General features: G+C 47.6%; 2 protein-coding genes across 4 annotated transcripts in view; both read left to right on the forward strand.

The window, feature by feature from the left end:
• Positions 1-7134, forward strand: part of VSIG10 (V-set and immunoglobulin domain containing 10) — a 45208-nt gene extending 38074 nt beyond the window's left edge. The window contains exon 10 of the transcript XR_009497177.1: positions 7051-7134. The gene's annotated coding sequence lies outside the window, so the exon portion shown is untranslated. The remainder of the gene's footprint in view (positions 1-7050) is intronic.
• On the forward strand, positions 1022-19772 carry WSB2 (WD repeat and SOCS box containing 2). Of its 3 annotated transcripts, XM_059893846.1 has the most exons (9): positions 1022-1102; positions 7051-7219; positions 12243-12487; positions 12644-12775; positions 15521-15621; positions 16767-16939; positions 17643-17753; positions 17866-17973; positions 18591-19772. In XM_059893846.1, exons 1-9 carry the CDS (start codon positions 1090-1092, stop codon positions 18751-18753), a joined length of 1215 nt encoding a protein of 404 aa, XP_059749829.1. In that variant the 5' UTR covers positions 1022-1089; the 3' UTR covers positions 18754-19772. The 3 variants fall into 3 exon arrangements, with proteins under 3 accessions (XP_059749829.1, XP_059749828.1, XP_059749830.1); XM_059893845.1 differs by lacking the exon at positions 1022-1102 and having other exon boundaries at positions 6387-7219; XM_059893847.1 differs by lacking the exons at positions 1022-1102; positions 7051-7219 and adding an exon at positions 11528-11728.
• The last annotated feature ends 432 nt before the right edge of the window (positions 19773-20204 follow it).

Genomic DNA, 20204 nt, shown 5'->3' on the forward strand with positions numbered 1-20204 from the left:
CATCCTACACTTTTACTCCTACTCAGCCCTTTCATTCCTCTACCGCGGCTCCCATTTAACCTCTGAGCTCCCCGCCGCCTCAGGTTGCCAATCGTACTCCTCTGCCTCATTTCTTCTCTCCTGCCGGGGTTCCGGGACCCCATCCCCCCAGTTCTCTCCTCAGTCTTTGCTTTTCGTCTCCCCCATTCTCCTGACCGCCGGCGTCTTCAGGTCCCCCTTCCGGCCTGGTCCGCCCCCACCCCCGATTTTCCCCCTGCCCCATCTCCCCCCGTTTTCTCCTCAGCTCCCCGGTGCCTTTCCGTAACCCCTTCCTCGTTTTCCCCTCAGCTTCACCGCACCCCGTTTTAAACCCACACCTCCTCCCTCCATCCCCGATCATCACCTGGCCCCCCACTCCGTTCCTCCCATTCCCCCCATTCCCGCCTTTCCCCCTAAGCCCCGCTCCTCCCAGGTCTACCAGAGGCGCTCCCTCTGCCCCCTGGTTCTCCCACCCCCATTTTCCCCTCCGACTCCCCTTTCCCCTCGGCCCCGCTCCCCGACCCCCCCCCCCCCCCCGCGTTCACCTGCCTGCCTCCCACCCTGGTTTTTCCCTCAGCACCCCCCGCCCCAGGTTATAGTCTGTCCTGACAGCCCCCCGTTCTCCTCTGAGCTCTGCTCCCCACCCCCGGGTTTTCACATGCCCCCCACTTTCCCCGGGCCCCGCTCCCCCAAACCCCAGGTTTTTCTCCTGCCCGCGTCTACCTGCCCCCCCACCCCGCTTTCCCCTCGGCCCCGTTCCCCCCCCACCCCCCAGGGCCGACCCTTCCCCGCCCGGCGTCCACCTGCCCGCCCCCCGCCGTCCCGCAGCCCGGCTCCTGGGTTCTCTCCAGCCCGCCCCGGCCCCGCCCCCCGCGCGTCCCCGCCCGCGGCCGCCGCCATGTGACGGGAAGCAGCTGATGGCCTCTCCGGGCGGCGGCGGCGGGCGCGGCGGCGGCGGCGGCGGCGGCGGCGGGGCCGGGGCGGGGGCGGGCGGCGCGGGGGCGGCATGAGGGCCGGCGGCCCGGGGGGCTGAGGCGCCCGCCGCCTGCCGCGGGGCCGCGCGCGTCCTCCATGGAGGCCGGAGGTGAGTGGGGCCGTGGTGCGCGTTCCCCGCCGGCGGGGCCGGGCCCGTTCCCGGGGGGGTGGGGCGCGGACTCGGCCGGGGCGGGGGGTGGGGACGGCGGGGGCGCCGGGCCTGGGCCGTCCGCGTCGGCCGGCGGCAGGGTGCGCGCTGGGCGATCAGCTTTGTTTCGCTTTCGCTGTCAGCGGCCGCCACCCCGTCTCCCGCCGCCGACTGGACCCGGGGAGGACGGGCCTCTGCGCGGCGCGGATCCCCATCCCCGGGACAGTCGGGGGCGCCCGGAGCCCGACGCCTCCGCCCGGGTGGGACGCGACGGGCGCCAGGCCCTCGGGCGGGGGGGGCGAGTGATACCCGAGGGGGTGGGTGCCCAGGTGCTGCACTCGATGTCTGGGTGGGAGTCCGCTCTGCTCCTTACAGGCTGTGTGATAGTGGACGAACCACTTAACCCAAGTCTGTTTTGTAGCTGCAAAATGGGCTAATAATAGTATCTGCCTCAGCGGGTGGTTGGGAGCTTCCCAAACTTGTCTGTGCGTGAAAATGGGGTCTGGAATCCCTATTGAAAACACATATTCCAAGCCTCTCTCAATAGAGACTGATTTGTAGAGTCGGGCTGCCGATCCCTGGTGACATGGATGAGGGGACAAGTTTAGGATACACCGATGAGTGAGGTACTTGCCTCTCTCCTTGTTAACAGCTGTCATCAGAAAACGGTGTGGAAGTCGGAGAATATTGGAAGCCCTTGGAGGGTCAGCCCAAATGACCATGCAGCCTCAGTGGGAATGGTGTGCTTGTTATGCAAAGGCCAAACCTCAAGACGCGTCCTTCAGGCTTCTTTCCAACCACTTTGCCCCTGAACCCCACTAACAGAAATTTGGGGTGGGCTTGTGATTTATTCTGGGAGTCCCAACTCTTGAATATACTCCCATGCTTAAAGGCGGTTTCCTCCGGGGAAATTTCTCAGAAGGGGTCAAGGCCTAGGCTCAGAATTTGTTCCAGAACCTCTTTGTATTCTTCCAGTGAAGTTCAAGCTTCATTCTGGTCTGGAGGATTCTGATCGTGGATGTTTTTGTGTTTCCCTGGCTTCTTTGATGGAGCAGGGATTGTGGGTGGGTGGGTTGAAATCAGGGTTTTCCCTGGGGTGGTGTAACTTTTTAATTTGGGAAATGACGTTTCTTTGTTTGCTGGAGTCAGGCATTCAGTACCAGGTGTAGAGGTAGCTCTCTCTGCCTTCCCATCTAGATAAGGGCTTTCTCTTCGGTGAGTTTGTTACCCATAGAACTGTTGTTAAATGGCCCCTACTGTTTGCCTGAAATCTTATGTGAATCTTTTTATAGCTTCCGCTGTCTATTCCATTGACTCCTTTTAGTTTATATCTGAAAGCGATCTGGAGCTAGCCTCCCGTTTTAGCAGGAATCTGTTTCCAGTTCTGGGTTTTTTCCTAATGATTGACGACTGTGTTTTGGGGTGTGGGCTGAGCTGTTGAGAGCTGCCAAGCTACCGTTAAAAAAAAAAAAAAGGCCAGAGTTTTATTCTTTTGAAACTGAATAAAGACCATTGTAATGGGACTAATTGTAATGGACAGCAGTAGATATCTTCAGAGTAGTGGTTAGAATGTATTTATTCATTCAAATATTTATTGAGTGTCTACTATGGACCAGGCACTCTCTAGGCCAGCACCGGCCAATAGAAATACAACGCGAGCCACATACGCAATTTGAAATGTTCTAGTAGTTGCATTAAAAAAAAAAGTGAAACAGGTGAAAGTAATTTTAAAATTATATCTTTGCCAATCCCACATATCTAAAATATTATCGTTTTAACATGTAATCATGAATAATTATTGAAAATTTTTAGATTTTTGCTTTTGTACTAAGTCTTTGAAGTAAAGTGTGTATCATGTACCTAATGGCCCATCGTAATTGGGACTTGCCACATTTCAGAAGGTCAGTAGCCACGTGTGGCTAGCAGTTACTGTATTGGACAGCACAGCCCAATAGCAGTGAACAGTTCGGAATGAGGGTGGGGAAGAGAGAAACAACAGTTGCATAAAAACAAGTAAGCAATCGAGAGAAGTTGTGTGAGTGACAGTTATAAAGAAAATTCAGTGGAGTGAAAAGAAAGTCACTGGGCCACTTTGGATAGTGAGGCCAGGAAGGTCTCTGAGAAGGTGACACCAGCACTGAGGCCTGAATGGTAGGCAGAGCAGCTGGGCAAGGATCTGGGGCCAGCCAGGCAGAGTTTTCTGGACCGATGGAACATCTCATGTAAAGATCTCAAGGCAGGACAAATCAACAAGCTTCCTGCTGGCTAGAGTCATTCATAGCTTCTCTCTCTCTGCGTTCAGGCAAATCTCCATTCACAGAAGAGGCCCATGGTAAATGTCTTTCCACTCTGCCTGATTATCCAAACACATCCCAGTGTTTAATTAGAAAACTCGGATCCATAGGCCTTTTCACCAAGAAGGGCCAGGGCAGGTACAATCCCAGATGACGCTGGATCCTCTTGCCTCTGGTTTTTTTTTTTTTTTTTTTAAAGTTCTGCACTAATTATGGCTTTCTTTTCCAGCAGCCAAGTTTAGTTTGGCCCCCAGCCTCCTCTTCAGAATCTCCGTAGTTCCTTCGTTTTTTTTCTTATTTTAGTCCTTGGATTCTTGAGCCTGAAATAGCAAGAGATTAAATCCCCAAATCACAGAAATAGAGTGTGAAATCTGGGTATGGCTTATGTTTAAGAAGCATTTCATGTAAAATGTTTGGCAAAGTCATCATAATAGTCTAAGGGGCTTCATTTCATTTATATTATAGAGAGATACCATGTACATTTATTCCACAAATATTTACTGAGTGCCTGCTCTCTGCCAGGAACTCTGCTAGGCACTGGGGATAAACATACAAGGTCCCTGCTCTGTCTGTGGCATTGATGTCCTAATTGGAGGGAGACGGATAATAATCATAATGGTGATTGTGCTGTAAAGAAAATAAAGTGAGGAGTTATGAAGGACGTTGACTTGGGATCAGAGCAGGGCTCTCTAAGGAGTTGTCATTTGAGCCGAGACCTGGATGAAGAGAAGACGCCAGGCATGCAGGCATTCCAGTCTAAGAGAATAGCTGGTGCAAAGGCCCTGAGGTCAGAACTAATTGAGCATAGTCAAGGGGTGAGAGAAGGCCAGTGTCCAGGACTTCTAGGGCAGGGTGAGGATTTCATTCTAAGAGTGATCGAAACTGATCACTCTGAAAGGTGAGGAGAATGGCTGGTGGGGGCTAGAGGGGGAGCTAGGAGAGCAGTCTCCTAGCAGAGGGAGCTAGGAGGCTGCTTAGTGAGAAATGATGTTGCATATATGAGCCAATGTTGATGAGACGATGTTGCATAGGTTAGAATAGCAGCCGTGAGATGGAGGGAAGTTAGGTTTGGCAAGTCTTTTGGAAGCAGATGCAGTAGAACTTCTTAATGGATTTGGTTTGGGAGGTAAAGAAAAGAGAGAAGTCAGGGGTGACCCCTTTTCACATTGTGTGGAGCCTCCGTGGTGTCGAAAGGATGGATAATGTGCGTATCGTGGAGGAAGCGAACCAAGTGTGAATATTACCAGGATGGAATGAAGTCAGGTGATGAAAATGTACCTCCAGATCAGTCAGTGTCGTTTAATATTTGACTCCATCTGGTTTCTCAGCACCACTGACGTTTTGAGCAAAATAATTCTTCGTCGTAGCGGCCGCCGTGTGCACTGTAGGATGTTGAGCAGCATCCCTGGCCTCCACCCGTTAGATGCCAGTAGCACCGCCTCTGGTCACGACAACCAGAACGTGTCCAGACGTTGCCACATGTCCCTAGGGGGCAAAAGTGCCCCCGGCTGAGAACCACTGGACCCCATGGGGAGGCATCAACAGAATAGGGCTCTTTTACCTTAAGAAGATAGCTAGAAATAATGGGAATAAACGCCACGGGGTTGCTGCGTAACACTGGGTCTTGTTTTGGATTTACAGTATAAAGTAACTTCTTACCGTGCAGGTATTCACAGCCAGAGGACTGTGCTCAGATACACAAGTACTTGTGTAAGTGAAAGGATCGCCTGTGCAAACACATACAGATTTCTAGGAGGAATTACCTGGGCGTATACAAATGCCAATTTAGACAGATCTGATATATTCAAACCTAGATTTAAGCATAGAACCTCAGGGAATGAATATTCTCTTTACAAAGGAAACATCCTTAAATTTTCTTTAAATAACAAAGCCATAAAGGCTTAATATGATTTATTAAAATTCTATTTAAAGACAGAATTTTCAGCAGCACATTAATTTCATGAAACAAGATGTACCCATGTATTTTCCTATAATGCATATGTCAGAAAATATATATATATACGTATAAATATTATATACATATATGCATGTTTACCGTCTGTTTACCATCTGTTTCATTGAATCCAGGATATCATGGATTGTATTGCCAGTATGTGTCACTGAAAAAAATACTGCCTATTTAACTATGAAAAGTTATTGCTTGACACATCCTGATTTTAACAAGGTCAAACTGAGAAGACTTATAAAGATATGTCCTAAAATATACGAAATAGGGGCTGTTTAAATTAGTATCTATCTGGTAACAGCTATAAAAAGGTCAAAGTCTCAAAACTGCTAAAGTGGAACATACACATCAGACAGTGACCTCATTCAGGATGGAAGCCAGTTTTTATATTCGTATGTAACGCAATCATAGCGGTCAAAAAATCAGTTCTGAAGGCCTTGAACTTACAAGCTTTGTCAGCCATTGAGAATCTTCCGCTGGAGGAGAGACTTGAACTGGGGACTGCCCTTCAGGTCGATGAAGAAGCACCAGTCCAGCCCCCGCCCTTCACAGGTCGCTGTGCTAGCCTCCGCTCCCCCACCCCCCCCAAAAGAAACAAGGATTGAATCGGCTTGGCATTTGAAGGCGGCTGTGTAAATTCCCAGCTGGGGGTGGCGTTGGGGCAGAGGGAAACTTGTCACTACAGGAGAGAAAGAAATAGGGAGAGTGGGACTTCCTTCTGCTTTGATAGTGTGAGATCTGGGTATGCTTCTGGGCTGCTAATCTCAGTGGGATTCTCATAAGCAGAAAATGAGTCTAGGTGTGAACTCAGATGAGCTACTTGGGGCACAACAGGGAGGTGTGTGTGGCCGGCGTGTGGTGTGCAGGGAGACCGGAAAGGGGAGGCTGGGGCCGGTGGGGTGGGCTGGGAGGCCGGGGCTCAGCTGCCTTTATCTGGTAGGCAGTTGGGAGCTTTGGAATGTATTTGAAAGAAATGTCGTGATGTGATGTGCGTTTCGGCTTCAGCAGGGTCCCTGGGGGCAGGAGAAAACGCATCAGGAGAGTCTTTTAAAAGATCGGGGCAAGATGGGATGAAGGTTTAGGCCAGAATAGAGAGGAGATGGAAGTGGGAGGCCAGATCAAGAAGTCTGAGTGACAGGAAGCAGGGCCAGTGCTGAACATTTTAGCCTTGATGATGGGGGGATGATGGGGAGTGAGAGGGAGCCTGTGAGTTTCAGATATTCCTTCTTTCACCTGTTTCCCAGTAGCAGGTTCTTTTGGAGAGACCTTAAGTGCATCTGAAGGCCTCCTCATCAGCACCGTCTGATCCTTGCCTGGCCTGTCTCCTTTCTTCCTCTTCGGGCTTTCATAGGAAAATGAAGCCTCCCTTCACTGGGCTCACTCTTACAAAGGTTACTCTGAGTCATGGTTAACCAGCAGTCAGGATGCCAGAGCTGAGTAACCCCACTGGAATTTGGCCTGTGGCTACTGTTATTGCCCCAGGTCATTTAAATGACAACTCCCTCCCAGAATCCGGACTGTTACTTTGTGCCATGGGGAGACCTCGGTGGCTTTCCAGTTTCTGAGTCAGCAAGGTGGTCAGGGGCCTGGTTCTGCCCTTTCCCTCGAGGTGAGGGTGCTTGTTTGAAGCATGCTGTCTCCTGCCCCAGAGGAGCCACTGCTGCTGGCCGAACTCAAGCCCGGGCGCCCCCATCAGTTTGATTGGAAGTCAAGCTGTGAAACGTGGAGCGTTGCCTTCTCTCCGGATGGTTCCTGGTTCGCCTGGTCTCAAGGACACTGCATTGTCAAGCTGATCCCCTGGCCGCTGGAGGAGCAGTTGTAAGTTCTTTCACACCCAAGGGAATGAGGGAGTCCTGGGGAACTGAGCGCTCTCCCAGATGACTCCCTGCCCGAGAGCAGGAGAGAGAAGGTGGCCAAAACCATTCAGGAATTGATCAGTGAGGTTTCCAGGATCCCACATTCTGTACCTGTGAAAATTAACTCCATCGAGATTATGTTAGCCCCGAGTTTTTTTTTTTTAACAGCTTTACTGAGATATAATTTACACGCCATACAATTTGCACATTTAAAGTATACAGCTAGAGGCCCAACTGGGTAGTTAGGCTTGATTATTCGGCAGCTGCTGATTTGGGATGATTCCCCCTTACCAACTAACTGTATTTTAAATTCCTCTAAATTACCTGAGTCCTTTGGAGGCAAATAAACTTGTCTTTCACAAAAAGAATAAATAAAGTATACAGCTAAGTGACTTGAGAATATTCACAGAGTTGTGCATCCATCACCATGATCAATCTTACAACATTTTTGTCACCCCAAAAAGAAACCCTCTAATCCCCCTCTGCTCTCCAGCCCTGAGCAGCCTCTAATCTACTTTCTGTCTTTATAGATTTGTCTATTCTAGACATTTCATACAAATCGAATCATACACTATGTAGTCGGTTGACTGGCTTCTTTCACTTAGGATGCTGTTTTCATGGTTATCCATGTTGTAGCATGCTTCATTACTTCATTTCCCTTTACTGCCAAATAATGTTCCATTTTATGGAGACACCACATTTTGTTTATAAGTTTATCCGCTGGTGAACATTCAGGTTGTTTTCACTTTTTGGCTATTAGATAATGCTTCTGTGAACACTTACGTCAAGTTTTTGTGTGGATATATGTTTTTGTGTATGTTTAACTGGTTGAGGAACTGTCAGACTGTTTTTCAAAGTGGTTGCACCATTTTACAATCCCACCAGCAATGTTGGAGATTTCCAAATTTTCCACATCCTCACAAACACTTGTTATCGACTGTCTTTTTGATTATAGTGTAGCCATCCTAGTGGGAGCAAAGTGGCATCTCATTGTGGTTTTGATTTGCATTTCCTTGCTGGCTACTGATCTTGCCCACCTTTTCATGTGCTTATTGGCTCTTTGCATGTCTTCTTTGGAGAAATGTCTATTCAGATCCTTGGTCCATTTTAAAGTTGGCTAGTTGCCTTTTTTATTATCAACTAAGTTCAGTTCCTGATATTAACTAGCTTTTCTTTCTCTGGGCTGGACAAGTCCCAGTATCTGAATGCTGTGAGCTCCCAGTCAGATGGCCCAGCATCAGTATTTTTTTCATTTGTCACAGGGCAACTCTACGTCTGTATTTATTTACTCAGCCAACAGTTGTTGCAGTCTTCCTTGCCTGACCCAGAGCCAGGGGCTGAGAATCCTGAAATAAATCAAACATGGCCCCTGCCCATTAGGGTCTCATTTGTTTTGCTTTAAGCATTTCTTACAAGTAGCACGTTAGATTTAAGTTTTTTGTTAGTTCAGTCTGAAACTTGTTGCCTTGATAATAGGTAACGCTGATGAAAATTTGCTGAGGTGGGTACTCTGCACGCTGCTGGGGTTGAGGAGTATAAATTTGTGCACTTGCTGGAAGGAAGGCCATTTCGAGGACCTTAAAACTGTTCTTCCTGCGATTAGGAATCTCAGAAATGGGGTCGTCTATTTATTTATTTATTTATTTAAAAATTTTTATTGGAGTATAGTTGATTTACAATGTTGTTATTTTCTGCTGTACAGCAAAATGAATCAATTATACATATACATATATCCAGTCTCTTTTAGATTCTTTTCCCACATAGGTCATTACAGAATATTGAGTAGAGTTCCCTGTGCTATACAGTAGGTCTTTATTAGTTATCTATTTTATATATAGTAGTGTGTATATGTCGATCCCAATCTCCCAATTTATCCCTCCCGTCACTTACCCCCGGTAACCATAAGATTGTGTTCTACATTTGTGCCTCTATTTCTGTTTTGTAGATAAGTTCATTTGTACCATTTTTTTATATTCCACATATAAGTGATATCACATGATATTTGTCTTTCACTGTCTGACTTACTTCACTTACTATGACAATCTCTAGGTCCATCCATGTTGCTGCAAATGGGAGGTCAACCATTTACATACACTGATTTTCAACATGAAATTAATCATATGATAGTTAAAAATCAGAAATAGCTTAAAATCTGGTGATGAGAGAATGCTTAAGAAAATTGTGGCATTGCTGTGTATTTTTGTAGCCATCAAAGATTGTTGTATGTGTTTTTTGTTTTTATTAATCACAATTTTTAGTTCCTTCTATACTCAATTTAATGGTAATGCCAAGATCATTATTTATTGATTCCCCCAGTCTAAATACAAGGGACTCAACTTCATATCCAGACTTAAATCTGATGTAGATTTATAGTCTGAAAAAGTATTTTTTAAAACGTATAAAGTGGGAAATCTGTTACTTCCTTGAAAATCACTCTTGTTTTCAAATATATATATTACTATACATAAATATATCTTTCCAATATTAGGGAAAATGTAAATTTGAGCATTAACCCTTTATGTGTATCTTTTGTTTAATATAATGAGGGAAATATTGTTTAATATGTTAAATGAGCAGTTACTTGTTTTAGGGAAAAATCACAGATTTTGAAGAATAATAACTTGAGGAAATGCTTACAGTACAAGGCTTACTGAAAAAAAGCAAGCTATGAAACTGTATTTGCAGTATGATCCCAAATTTGTTTTTGAATAACATGTGAATGTACACATAAATAAAAATTCATCATACAGTGTTTACTGTGGTTAGAGTGGTATTAGGATCTGGGTAATTTTTATAATTTTCTCATTTCCAAAATTTCCCCATGTTTCACTATTAATTTTATAATTTAAAATAATTGTTATTTTTAAAGTCCTTTAAAAGGGGAAATCTGGGGCCTTTATATTCTTGTTAGGATTGTTATACATTTAAAAAATCATATAATGTAGTGCTTTTGATATTGAGCAAATAATTGATAATAACTAGATAAATTTACTAGTACTTTTAGAAATAAAATTTGCTGAAAATTCAATTTTGGTGAAGTTAAATTCTCCTAATGACTGTCCCTGGCCCCGAGCGGCCCCCTCCCACAGTCACATCTGCCACCTCCCATGTAGCTCATCCCTTGAATTCATTGCAGACTCTGAAGTCCAGGGCATGTGCTGAACACTAGGCTAGGACACCCAAGACTTGACTACTAGTTCCCGTTCTGCCCCCGATTTTGTGACCCCAGGAAAGTTATCTCTACCCCTAACATGTTAAATTTATGATAGTAAAATGAATTACTATGTCAGTGTGCCTTAATTCCTTTGGAATAAAGTAGCTACAGATGTATCCCTTAATTCAAATACAGAAATCAGGATTTTATTAAAAAAAAAAAAAAAAAGGTAACTTTGAAGGTTCTGAGCTGGCCTACAGAGCTCTCCCCATAGCCTGCCTTTTCTGTGCATCTCCCCTGGATGGCCAACTCAGGCCCCCGAGTCAGGGCCCGTCAGGTCTTCGAAGTGCGTGTGTCGGCCTGGCTGGGGCCGGATGTGGATTGGGCGTGCTTCATTGAAAAGACATTCAGTGTCGCATTTCAGATGTTCTGTCAGAATGACAAATTTTCAGACCACGTTTGGCCATTTAGACCAGGGGTCGGCACACTTTTTCTATAAAGGCCCAGATAGTAAATATTTCTGGCTTTGGGGGCCGTATGTCTCTGTCAAGACAAGTCAGCTCTGCTGCTCGAGCGTGAACACATCCCTAGGCGAGAGGTGGGCAGACGAGCCTGGTGGAGGTGGGAGACAGCTTCGCGTACGGAACAGACTGCCCTCCCGGGCACACTCCCGCAGCCTCTGCTTTACAATGACAGACTTTCAGAGCCGAAGGAGCCCACATTTGCCCCAATCTCTCCCTTCTAGTTCTGTAGGTGAGCTTGCTTACAATTCTTTACTATATTTCGATGATGCGATTGGCAAAAATATGACTTACTTAACTTTTCGGGAACAGATGTAATACAGAAAGAGGTTCAGCTGCATGTATGTTGGCTATAGGATTTTTCATGGAAATGAGTCCCAGCTTTATCATCACTCTTTCCCCCGGTTCGATAAACCACGGAGTGTGATCAGAGCCATGTAGCAAAGCAGGACTGAATACTTACAGTGATAAAGTGTACCGCAGATAAGTGTTCTGCGTTTGCGGGCCGAACCCCAGGATTGTTTAATTGCTCATGCCTTTGAGAGATTGTCTGCGAGGCAGAGTGGTGGGCAGGGCCCTGTTTCTTAGGGACGGAGTCTTATTTAGCTTGTCTGGGCCTGTGTTTCAGCATAAGTAGAAGGTAAAAGGAAAGGCTTGGGCCACGAGATCTTTGAGGTCAGCGTGCCCCTGAACGGCTCTGTGAGTTCTTTCCTTGACTGCCCTGCTGGTTGGTTCCTGGACTGGATGTGCCATCCGAGAAGTAAATGAAAGAGCCTCATTCATTGATCGGAGCAAAGTGAGTGAAGGTGGAAATCAGCGTGTACCAAGTAAACTGTTGGCCCGAACAATGGGTTTATTTTCCTGCTCCTTGGGGACTTTGTAAGCTAGAGATAAGGGGGGTATGAGGCAGAAGAGTGGCAGATGGTTATTCAGGCTCTAAGTTCTGTCCTAGTTCCAAACCTACAGCATGCTTTCTTTCTCATGAGAAACATGGAGTGCATCTTTCCTTCCACGGACCAAAACCCAGGAGAACTTTCTGAAGAAGCAAATGGCTCCCTGGAGCATCTGTGATCTAGTTATCCCACAAGGGAGGTCGCCCCACTGCAGGGCTGTCACAGATGGGATGAGCCACGGCCAGTGAAGTCTCTGTTACACGAATTCTAAAAAAAAAAACAAGAAGAAAGGTCGTACTAGAATTCACTGAAGGCCTGTTTGTTTCTAGGCTTTCAAAGGCTTAGATACCCCAGAGTGAAAAGTCGATTGACTTGGTGGCAATTTCAGACTCATTAAGAACTCTCTGCTTTCCCCAGCATCCCTAAAGGGTTCGAAGCCAAAAGCCGAAGCAGCAAAAATGATACAAAAGGGCGAGGCAGCCCAAAGGAGAAGACGCTGGACTGTGGGCAGATTGTCTGGGGCTTGGCCTTCAGCCCGTGGCCTTCTCCACCCAGCAGGAAGCTCTGGGCACGCCACCATCCCCAGGTGCCAGACGTCTCTTGCCTGATCCTTGCTACAGGGCTCAACGATGGGCAGATCAAGATTTGGGAGGTACAGACAGGTAGGTCATTTCTGGCTGGGATCAGGCCCCAGGGGGCTCTCGTGCACGTTCCAATCAGGGACCAGAGGGGCCGCCAGTTGGCTGAGGGGTGTGGCTGTGACCTGTAAACCAGAGCTGCCTCTTCCCCTGATCGAGTGCCCCTCTCTCTCACGCTAGGGCTCCTGCTTTTGAATCTGTCTGGCCACCAAGACGTCGTGAGAGATCTGAGCTTCACACCCAGTGGCAGTTTGATTTTGGTTTCTGCATCCCGAGATAAGACTCTTCGCATCTGGGACCTGAATAAACATGGTATGGAGGTGACGGAATGACTTGGCAGCCCTAAAATACTGTATTTGCCCCTCTCTCTACTTGACCAGTGTCATTTTGTCCAGAACAGTGTTTCTCAACCTTTTTTCTGTTATTGCCTCCTAAGGAGACTTTTTAGACATGTTTTTCCTAGTCACCCCCCAGCCCCCTCACCACCTGGGAGATTTTCACACCAAAAATATATTGAATATCTCTTCAGGTACTGGATGCATATCTGTGCTTTGTACATAAAAAAAGGTCAGATTTTTCTGGCCATCAAGAACCAGTTTTCACCCGTCTCGAAAATACATGGTGTAGAATAGGTTTTCTCAGCTGTGGCACTCTTGCCGTATTGGGCTGGATAATTCTTTGTTACGGACCTTCCTGTGCATTCTGGTGTGGACAGCATCCTTGCCCTCTTAACCCGTGAGATGCCAGTAGCACCTTCTCCAGTGGTGACAACCACAGATGTCTCCAGACATAGCCCAGTGTCAACATAAAGGCCACAGTCTCCCTGGGTTGAGAACCACTGATCTGGAAGAATTCATCCATGTTGGGTACTTGCTGTTAGAAGTAAAGTTTCTTTGCACAGTGGAATCTAGGTCTAGAAGAATCCTCTCAGGTTGGGGTGGGGAGGGGGGCGGTCAGCTTTAGTGCAGTTCTGCTCTAAGCAGGACTGTATCCCGGAGCAGCCCGCCGAAGAATTCCAGACATCTCTGGTGTTGCTCCTCAGCTGGGAAGGTGACACAGGGAAGGGGAATTGGTCGCCGGGCCATTTCTCCCTCGCAGGTGTGGAGGGACAGGGAAGGAGGAAATGGGGACGTGGGCAGTTCATGAAGAGCCCCCTTGTCCCTGACGATGCAGAGTCCGAGCGGTGACTGTGCAGCTCTGCACACCACGAGAGGGGCCCCGTCCCTGCCCTCTTGGAAACGAGCCTGGTAACTTGTCAGGCAACCAAGGAGGTGCTTGTGGTGTCGTCCTCTGAAGGCATCGAGTCGCGCAGCGCGCCCTGGGTGCTGTCTGCCCGCTGCTGTGGAGCTTGTGGCCGTGCGGTCTGAGGTGGGCCTGCTGGCCGGGAGGGTGCTCAGGCACAGCGCCTTTTTTACTGAGCGGCGCAGGCACCTTGCCACCAGCTGAGGCAGGGAGGGAGGACTCGCTGAAGGGGACTGAGTGGGCAGAATGGACGAGGCCAGTCACTAGGGCTTCTCAAGGAGAGGAGGGGACTCAAGTAGTGTCCCCGGGCACGGGGCCCTGCCCTCCCACCCTGCCGTGATTTATTCACTCACACCTACCCCGGGGGAGCAGGTACGCTTCTTACTTGAGAGCTGAAGAAACCATGACTGACTTTCATAAAATTTATTTCTATATACCCACACATACACATGAATTCTTAAATGCATATGTATGACCATATACATTCTTCCCCCCTTTTCTGGGGCTTCTCCCCGCAAACTTTCTCATCCTCCCCTCTTTTGCATTCCTCCAGAATCCCCCTGTAGTCCTGTCACCCATGCTAAATAAGACCCTTCCATGTTGCCTTCCATATTTTTCTCTATACTTGCATAATCCTATTCAGACACTCACTTTTTTAAAAAAATTAATTAATTTATTTTTGGCTGCATTGGGTTTTTGTTGCTGTGTGCGGGCTTTCTCTAGTTGCTGCGAGCGGGGGCTACTCTTTGTTGTGGTGCGCAGGCTTCTCATTGCGGTGGCGTCTCTTGTTGTAGAGCCCGGGCTCTAGGCGCGCTGGCACATGGGCTCAGTAGATGTGGCTCACAGGCTCTAGAGCACAGGCTCAGTAGTTGTGGCGCACGGGCTTATTAGTTGCTCCGCGGCATGTGAGATCTTCCCGGACCAGGGCTCGAACCCGTGTCCCCTGCATTGACAGGCGGATTCTTAACCACTGTGCCACCAGGGAAGTCCCAGACACTCACTTTTACATTTATGGATTTGGGGGTCATTGTTTCACAAAAATGGAATCATATTCTTCACATTTTTTCTGCATTTTGCTTTTTTCTTTTTCATTAGACAGTACTCCATGGAAAATCTAGTTCCTTAATTTCATCTGACTTAACAGGTGGAATACTACCCTTTATTCATCCATTCCTCTGTTGATGGGCATTTAGTTTTTTCCCAGATGGAGACCTGGAGAGATGACGTGAGTGACCTAGGGTTATGCACTGAGTAAACAGTGGAGCCAGGATTCAAGGCCGAGTTTACCTGCCTCCAGAGCATGTGGCCCTAATTATGCTGCACCACTGCTCATCCGGACATCCTGGTGAGGGTGGGAGGAGGGTGAGAGTGGGATCCTTGTGGCCAGGGGGAAACCATTACAGAGCGTAAACGACAGAGAATTGAAGGTGAACACTCTCTCAGATTTGGAAGGATGCTTGAAAGTAATTGAGGTGGTTGGGGGACCTGAAAAGAATGTTCTCTGCTATCAAAGGAATGTATCAAACCTGATCTGTGGACAGCCTTTGTCCCACTGACCTTGCGGATTTCGGTGAAACAGTAGGTAATGATTTCCCTTGGGCATTATAACGTCATGTTAATGGATTTCAGGCATTTAAATGACAAATCCTGTCATATTTCTTTCTCTGCGTTAAAAAAGGGGCCCGTGGGCTCAGCTGCTAGCGAACCGCTGCATATAGTGGGCGGGGCTGGGGGGAGGCACCACCGCCGGTGCTTCAGGCTTCCTGCTCTGTGGTCTTGGGAGTCGGCTCACCGTGTGCTCCATTTCTCTGACAGGTAAACAGATTCAGGTGTTATCAGGCCACCTGCAGTGGGTTTACTGCTGCTCCATCTCGCCAGACTGCAGCATGCTGTGTTCTGCAGCTGGGGAGAAGTCGGTGAGTCTCAAACTTGGGGTGCCCTTTGCTGCTTCGGTTCAGGGAGACATGGAGGCCTGAAGCGGCCTCGTGCGTGAGAGGGTAAGTGAGCCAGTGTCCTCCAAAGCCACCTGCAAATCAGCCCCAGCGGGAGGCACGCTGCCGGGCTGAGGCCCCTCCTTTTCTGATTTGCACTTTGACACAAACCAAAGGAGAGGAGGTGTTTGGAAGCAGATCGCTTCCCGTCATGTCATGGGAGGGCTGTTTGCCTTCACGAGATGGGAAAGCCATGTTTTTTAAATTTCTTTCCCCGTCGGAGTCTACGATTTTAAAAGTTGCAACCCACATGTGGATCCAGATTTCCTTTGAACCATGTAATTTGAATCCATCTAATTAGGATTTCCATTCAAGTCATAAAATGTACAGTAACTCGTTGAACTTTGTCCTGAAATCCTGTCTGTTATAACAAAAGTACTAGAAACCCAGGAACAGTTTGCGAACCGATTGTTTGAGTTTTATATCTACATTGAGCTGTTGTTTGCTGTGACCGACTTGGGAAAGTTAAGAGTCCACTATTTGGTACAGCCCAGGTGGTTAATCATTGATTTGAGGTTTGGAACTATGTGAAAGTGAGAGTTTTCTTAAAGGAAAAAAAAGAAAATACTTCTTTTAATGACTCTCAGAAAGGTTTCAAGTAAGGAGCTAGGTCAGACCTACAGCCGTGGGGCAGATTTCTGTGGTCCTGTAAACCGGAGGGGGGGTGTCAGATGGCTCTGTTGGGTGACCAGGAATTCACCTCTGACCCCTAGTTTTGGTTTCAAGTGAAAGGACGAGGTAGCCCTTGGCTTAGGTCTTCGGCATGCGTTGCCCTGTTTGCTAAGAGCGCTCAGAAGCAGGACCCAGAAGCCTCCCCTGAGCCATGTTGGCTGCCGTCTTCCTGAGGTCGGTTGGTTGATTCTCCCCTAAAGTAAGCTCCTTGAGCGTGTTTGTTGGTTACGTGCCTCAAGAATTCAGACCTGTCACTTTATTTAGGCCAGTATGACATGTTCTAGAAGAAACATCGAAAAGGGGCTGGAGAACTGAGCTTCCCCTGGCTGTGCCTTCCCCTCACTGTTCACGTCCTGAGCGCTGTTTCCGCCCTGACCAGGCACCTGTTCTTCCCACAGGTCTTCCTGTGGAGCATGCGGTCCTACACATTAATCCGGAAGCTGGAGGGCCACCAAAGCAGCGTGGTCTCTTGTGACTTCTCCCCCGACTCTGCCTTGCTCGTCACGGCTTCTTACGATACCAATGTGATCATGTGGGACCCCTACACTGGCGAGCGGCTGCGGTCACTCCAGTAAGGACTGCCTCCCTGCTTCGGCTTCCCGGTGGGGTGATCGATGGGAAAGCTGTCTTGGTCCAGGACACAGTGTGTTTGTGCTTATTCTAAGGCACTGGCATGCAGCAGTGTTTCATTGTCAATTCTCAAATTAGCCCCGAGTGCCTTCAGGTCTCCGGCTATAGGAGGCTCTCTGTACTGCTTTGGATTCAGCATTATGAAACCTCACAGTGACTCTTTCTTTCCATTTACTAATAACTGTAGTAACAGGTTCAGAATGATCCTCTTATTGAAACTGTTATTTCCAAAGTGAATTTTCATGTTCTCACCAACTTGGTCTGCTTTTTCCCTTTGTCTCTGTTGTTTTCTGAAGCAAATAATAGGTAGTCCTATAATTATCATGTATCTTAGCCTAAAAAAGACTTTCAGTTTGTACTGTGGCATTAAAGTGAGGGCTGACCTACTTTGCATAAGGAAATTAGCACAGGGAATGTTAGTAATCCTTCAGCCCCCTCCACGAGACACTGGAGCTGTATGAAATGCACTTGTTTCCAGTCGTCTTTTCCAGTCTGCAAATCCCCAGGTTTTCCACATGGGGTACGAGACGTGTCTGGAACCTTTTCTTGGCCATGGCACTTTGGCCTCCTGCCCGGGGATGAAAGGCGGAGGGCGGAGGGCAGCCATCACTCCAGGCCCACCTACTGTCCTGTGTCCTCCTCAGCCACACCCAGCTCAACCCCCCCATGGATGACAGCGATGTCCACATCAGCTCCCTGAGATCTGTGTGCTTCTCCCCCGAAGGCTTGTACCTCGCCACGGTAGCGGATGACAGGTAACGAAGAGAAACCTCTTTCCGCAGCCTCAGAGCAAGTGTTGAAAAGGGCTTGTAGCATCACCCTTGGGGTCTGGCCCCAGGTCTGCTGACACATCCCTTTCTCCTCCAGGCTCCTCAGGATCTGGGCCCTGGAACTGAAAACTCCAATTGCGTTTGCTCCTATGACCAATGGTCTCTGCTGCACATTTTTTCCACATGGTGGAGTTATTGCCACGGGGTATGTATCTGTTAGCCGAACAGATGGGTGGTGATTTCTGCTGAGTATTCCATGTAGCTTTTTAGGGAAAGAAAGCATCTAGAATTTTCTTGCCTGTGAGGAAGGCTTTAAGGAAATCTGAGATTTCATACAATTCTGATATTCTCTTCTGCTAATATAGTTCATCATTTAGTCTTAATATTTAACCTAAATGTAAACGCGAAAGATCTACAGTTCATGCTACCTAACGGGCCAAGTCTGCAAGGAAGCGGCAGTCAGGGGTGCAGAGTTCCTACAGGAAACCACTTAGCGCAGAGGCCACCTTACAGGGAACGCCTGTAACCAACAGGTGGCACCCTTCCCTGTTACATTTGAACCCACAGTATGATTTATAAAGGGCTGTAGTGACAGAGACAGCACTTTGGAACCAGAGGTGTCTTTTGAGTTCTCCTGATGCCCTCAGCAGCCTTAATTATTCAGCACCACAGCCTTTACATCTGTTTCCAAGGTCCAGGTTGCATTTCACTCTCCAGGGTCTCCTGCCAGTGCAAGTCAGAGTAGGAACATTGATATCTATCCCAGTGAAAACGTACATTTCCAAGGTCTGCCGTGACGCATTGGTTTCCGTTTCATTTCAGGACAAGGGATGGCCACGTCCAGTTCTGGACGGCTCCTCGGGTCCTGTCATCACTGAAGCACTTATGCCGGAAAGCCCTTCGAAGTTTCCTAACAACGTACCAAGTGCTAGCACTGCCAATCCCTAAGAAAATGAAAGAGTTCCTCACGTACAGGACTTTTTAAGCCAGTCTCCGTAGTCTTACTTGTTTCCTCTGTAGCAGGATAAATCTTCCTGACAAGTAGCTGGAGTAATGGGCCAAACATCTGGTCTTGGATTGAGATAGAATTTCTCTTTGGGATTGTGAACAGAATGTAGCAAAACCAGATTCCAGTGGCCTCGCCAGGGGTCTCTTCCCCATGACGTGTGAGGGTCAGTCGTAGAAGGGGGATTCCACTTCCGCAGTGACGGAGCCTGACCTTAACCTTCAGTCCACTTACGCACAGCAGTGCTGGACCCTCTCTGGTCATTTTGATTCCAAGAAGTTTCCACTCCCTCGACTGGAGTGTGGCTTCTGCTGGGTGTCCGTCGTTGATCCGGATGCAGAGGAGGTGTTGGTGAAAGTTCTCTCCTGCTGGTCAGCGTCGCTTTGATGTGGGCAAGGGCTTTCCTTCCTCTGACCCACAGGACAGTTTTCACAGAGCCGTCTAGTGTGAGATATTACTTAGCTTAACTAAAGTCCAGGTGACTCAGAGGCCGTGCTCCTGATACAGACACTAGACTTGGCTTTTTTTTTTTTAAGAAACAACGGTGTGCATGTGCCGGAGGCCAGATTTGTGTGTCATGTTACACGGGACGTATTCCTCAACTGCATGACTGTTATCAGTGGCTACTGAGTTATCTGTCAGTTGTTCGCCAGTTAGCGTATTTATTTGTATTTTCTCAACAGATGTTAAGGTACAACTGTGTTTCTCTCAATGGTATCTAAAAACCATAGTACTTAATTCCAACAGTTGTGAAGATGTCTCTTAATTGTGTGAAGAATTGGTGTCGTCATCATTTCAGCTGATTTTCTTCTGTACAAGATCTGCTTGACTGCTTCACCTCATTGGACTCATCAGCCAGTCTCAACTCTGCCCCTAAACACAACTAGCTCCTTAAAAGTACTGTTCTTCGTGGCGTATAGTTATCTAATCAAGACACCTCATTCAAACAAAATCTGCCTTTGGAAAATTTAATATATTTTAAATTATTTTAAAAGAAATGCAACATCTTATCCTTTGGCTTTCTTACTAGGTGCTTTGTGGAGGCCTGTGTACCATGATAAAACGTGTTGAAAAAGCAGAGGAGTCTCTCCTCTGCTGCCTTTGTTGCTGAAAGAAAAACACTTCTTTTCAAGATGAGAGGCTTTCATCGAAGGAAAAGAAAGTTAAAAGCTTTTGGCTTGCCGTTTCATTTTTTCCATTAAGGAAAAAAAAAAAAATCACCTTTTAAAACTAGTGAGTACAACAAGACAGCTGGGAATGGATTGGGCAAAATTAAGTTTTGTGGTTATCTTGAAATATCATGTACAGTGTAGTCTGAGAGGCTCTGGGCCGCCTCCTTGAGCCCCTCACCCCACCCCCAGCCATTAGCTTCAGACTCTGCTCTTGTCCTTTGGCAGCGAGGCCTATGCGTGTGATGCACAAAACCGACG

The sequence above is a fragment of the Balaenoptera ricei genome, chromosome 14 (genome assembly GCF_028023285.1).
Source record: "Balaenoptera ricei isolate mBalRic1 chromosome 14, mBalRic1.hap2, whole genome shotgun sequence".
NCBI classification, from domain to species: domain Eukaryota; kingdom Metazoa; phylum Chordata; class Mammalia; order Artiodactyla; family Balaenopteridae; genus Balaenoptera; species Balaenoptera ricei.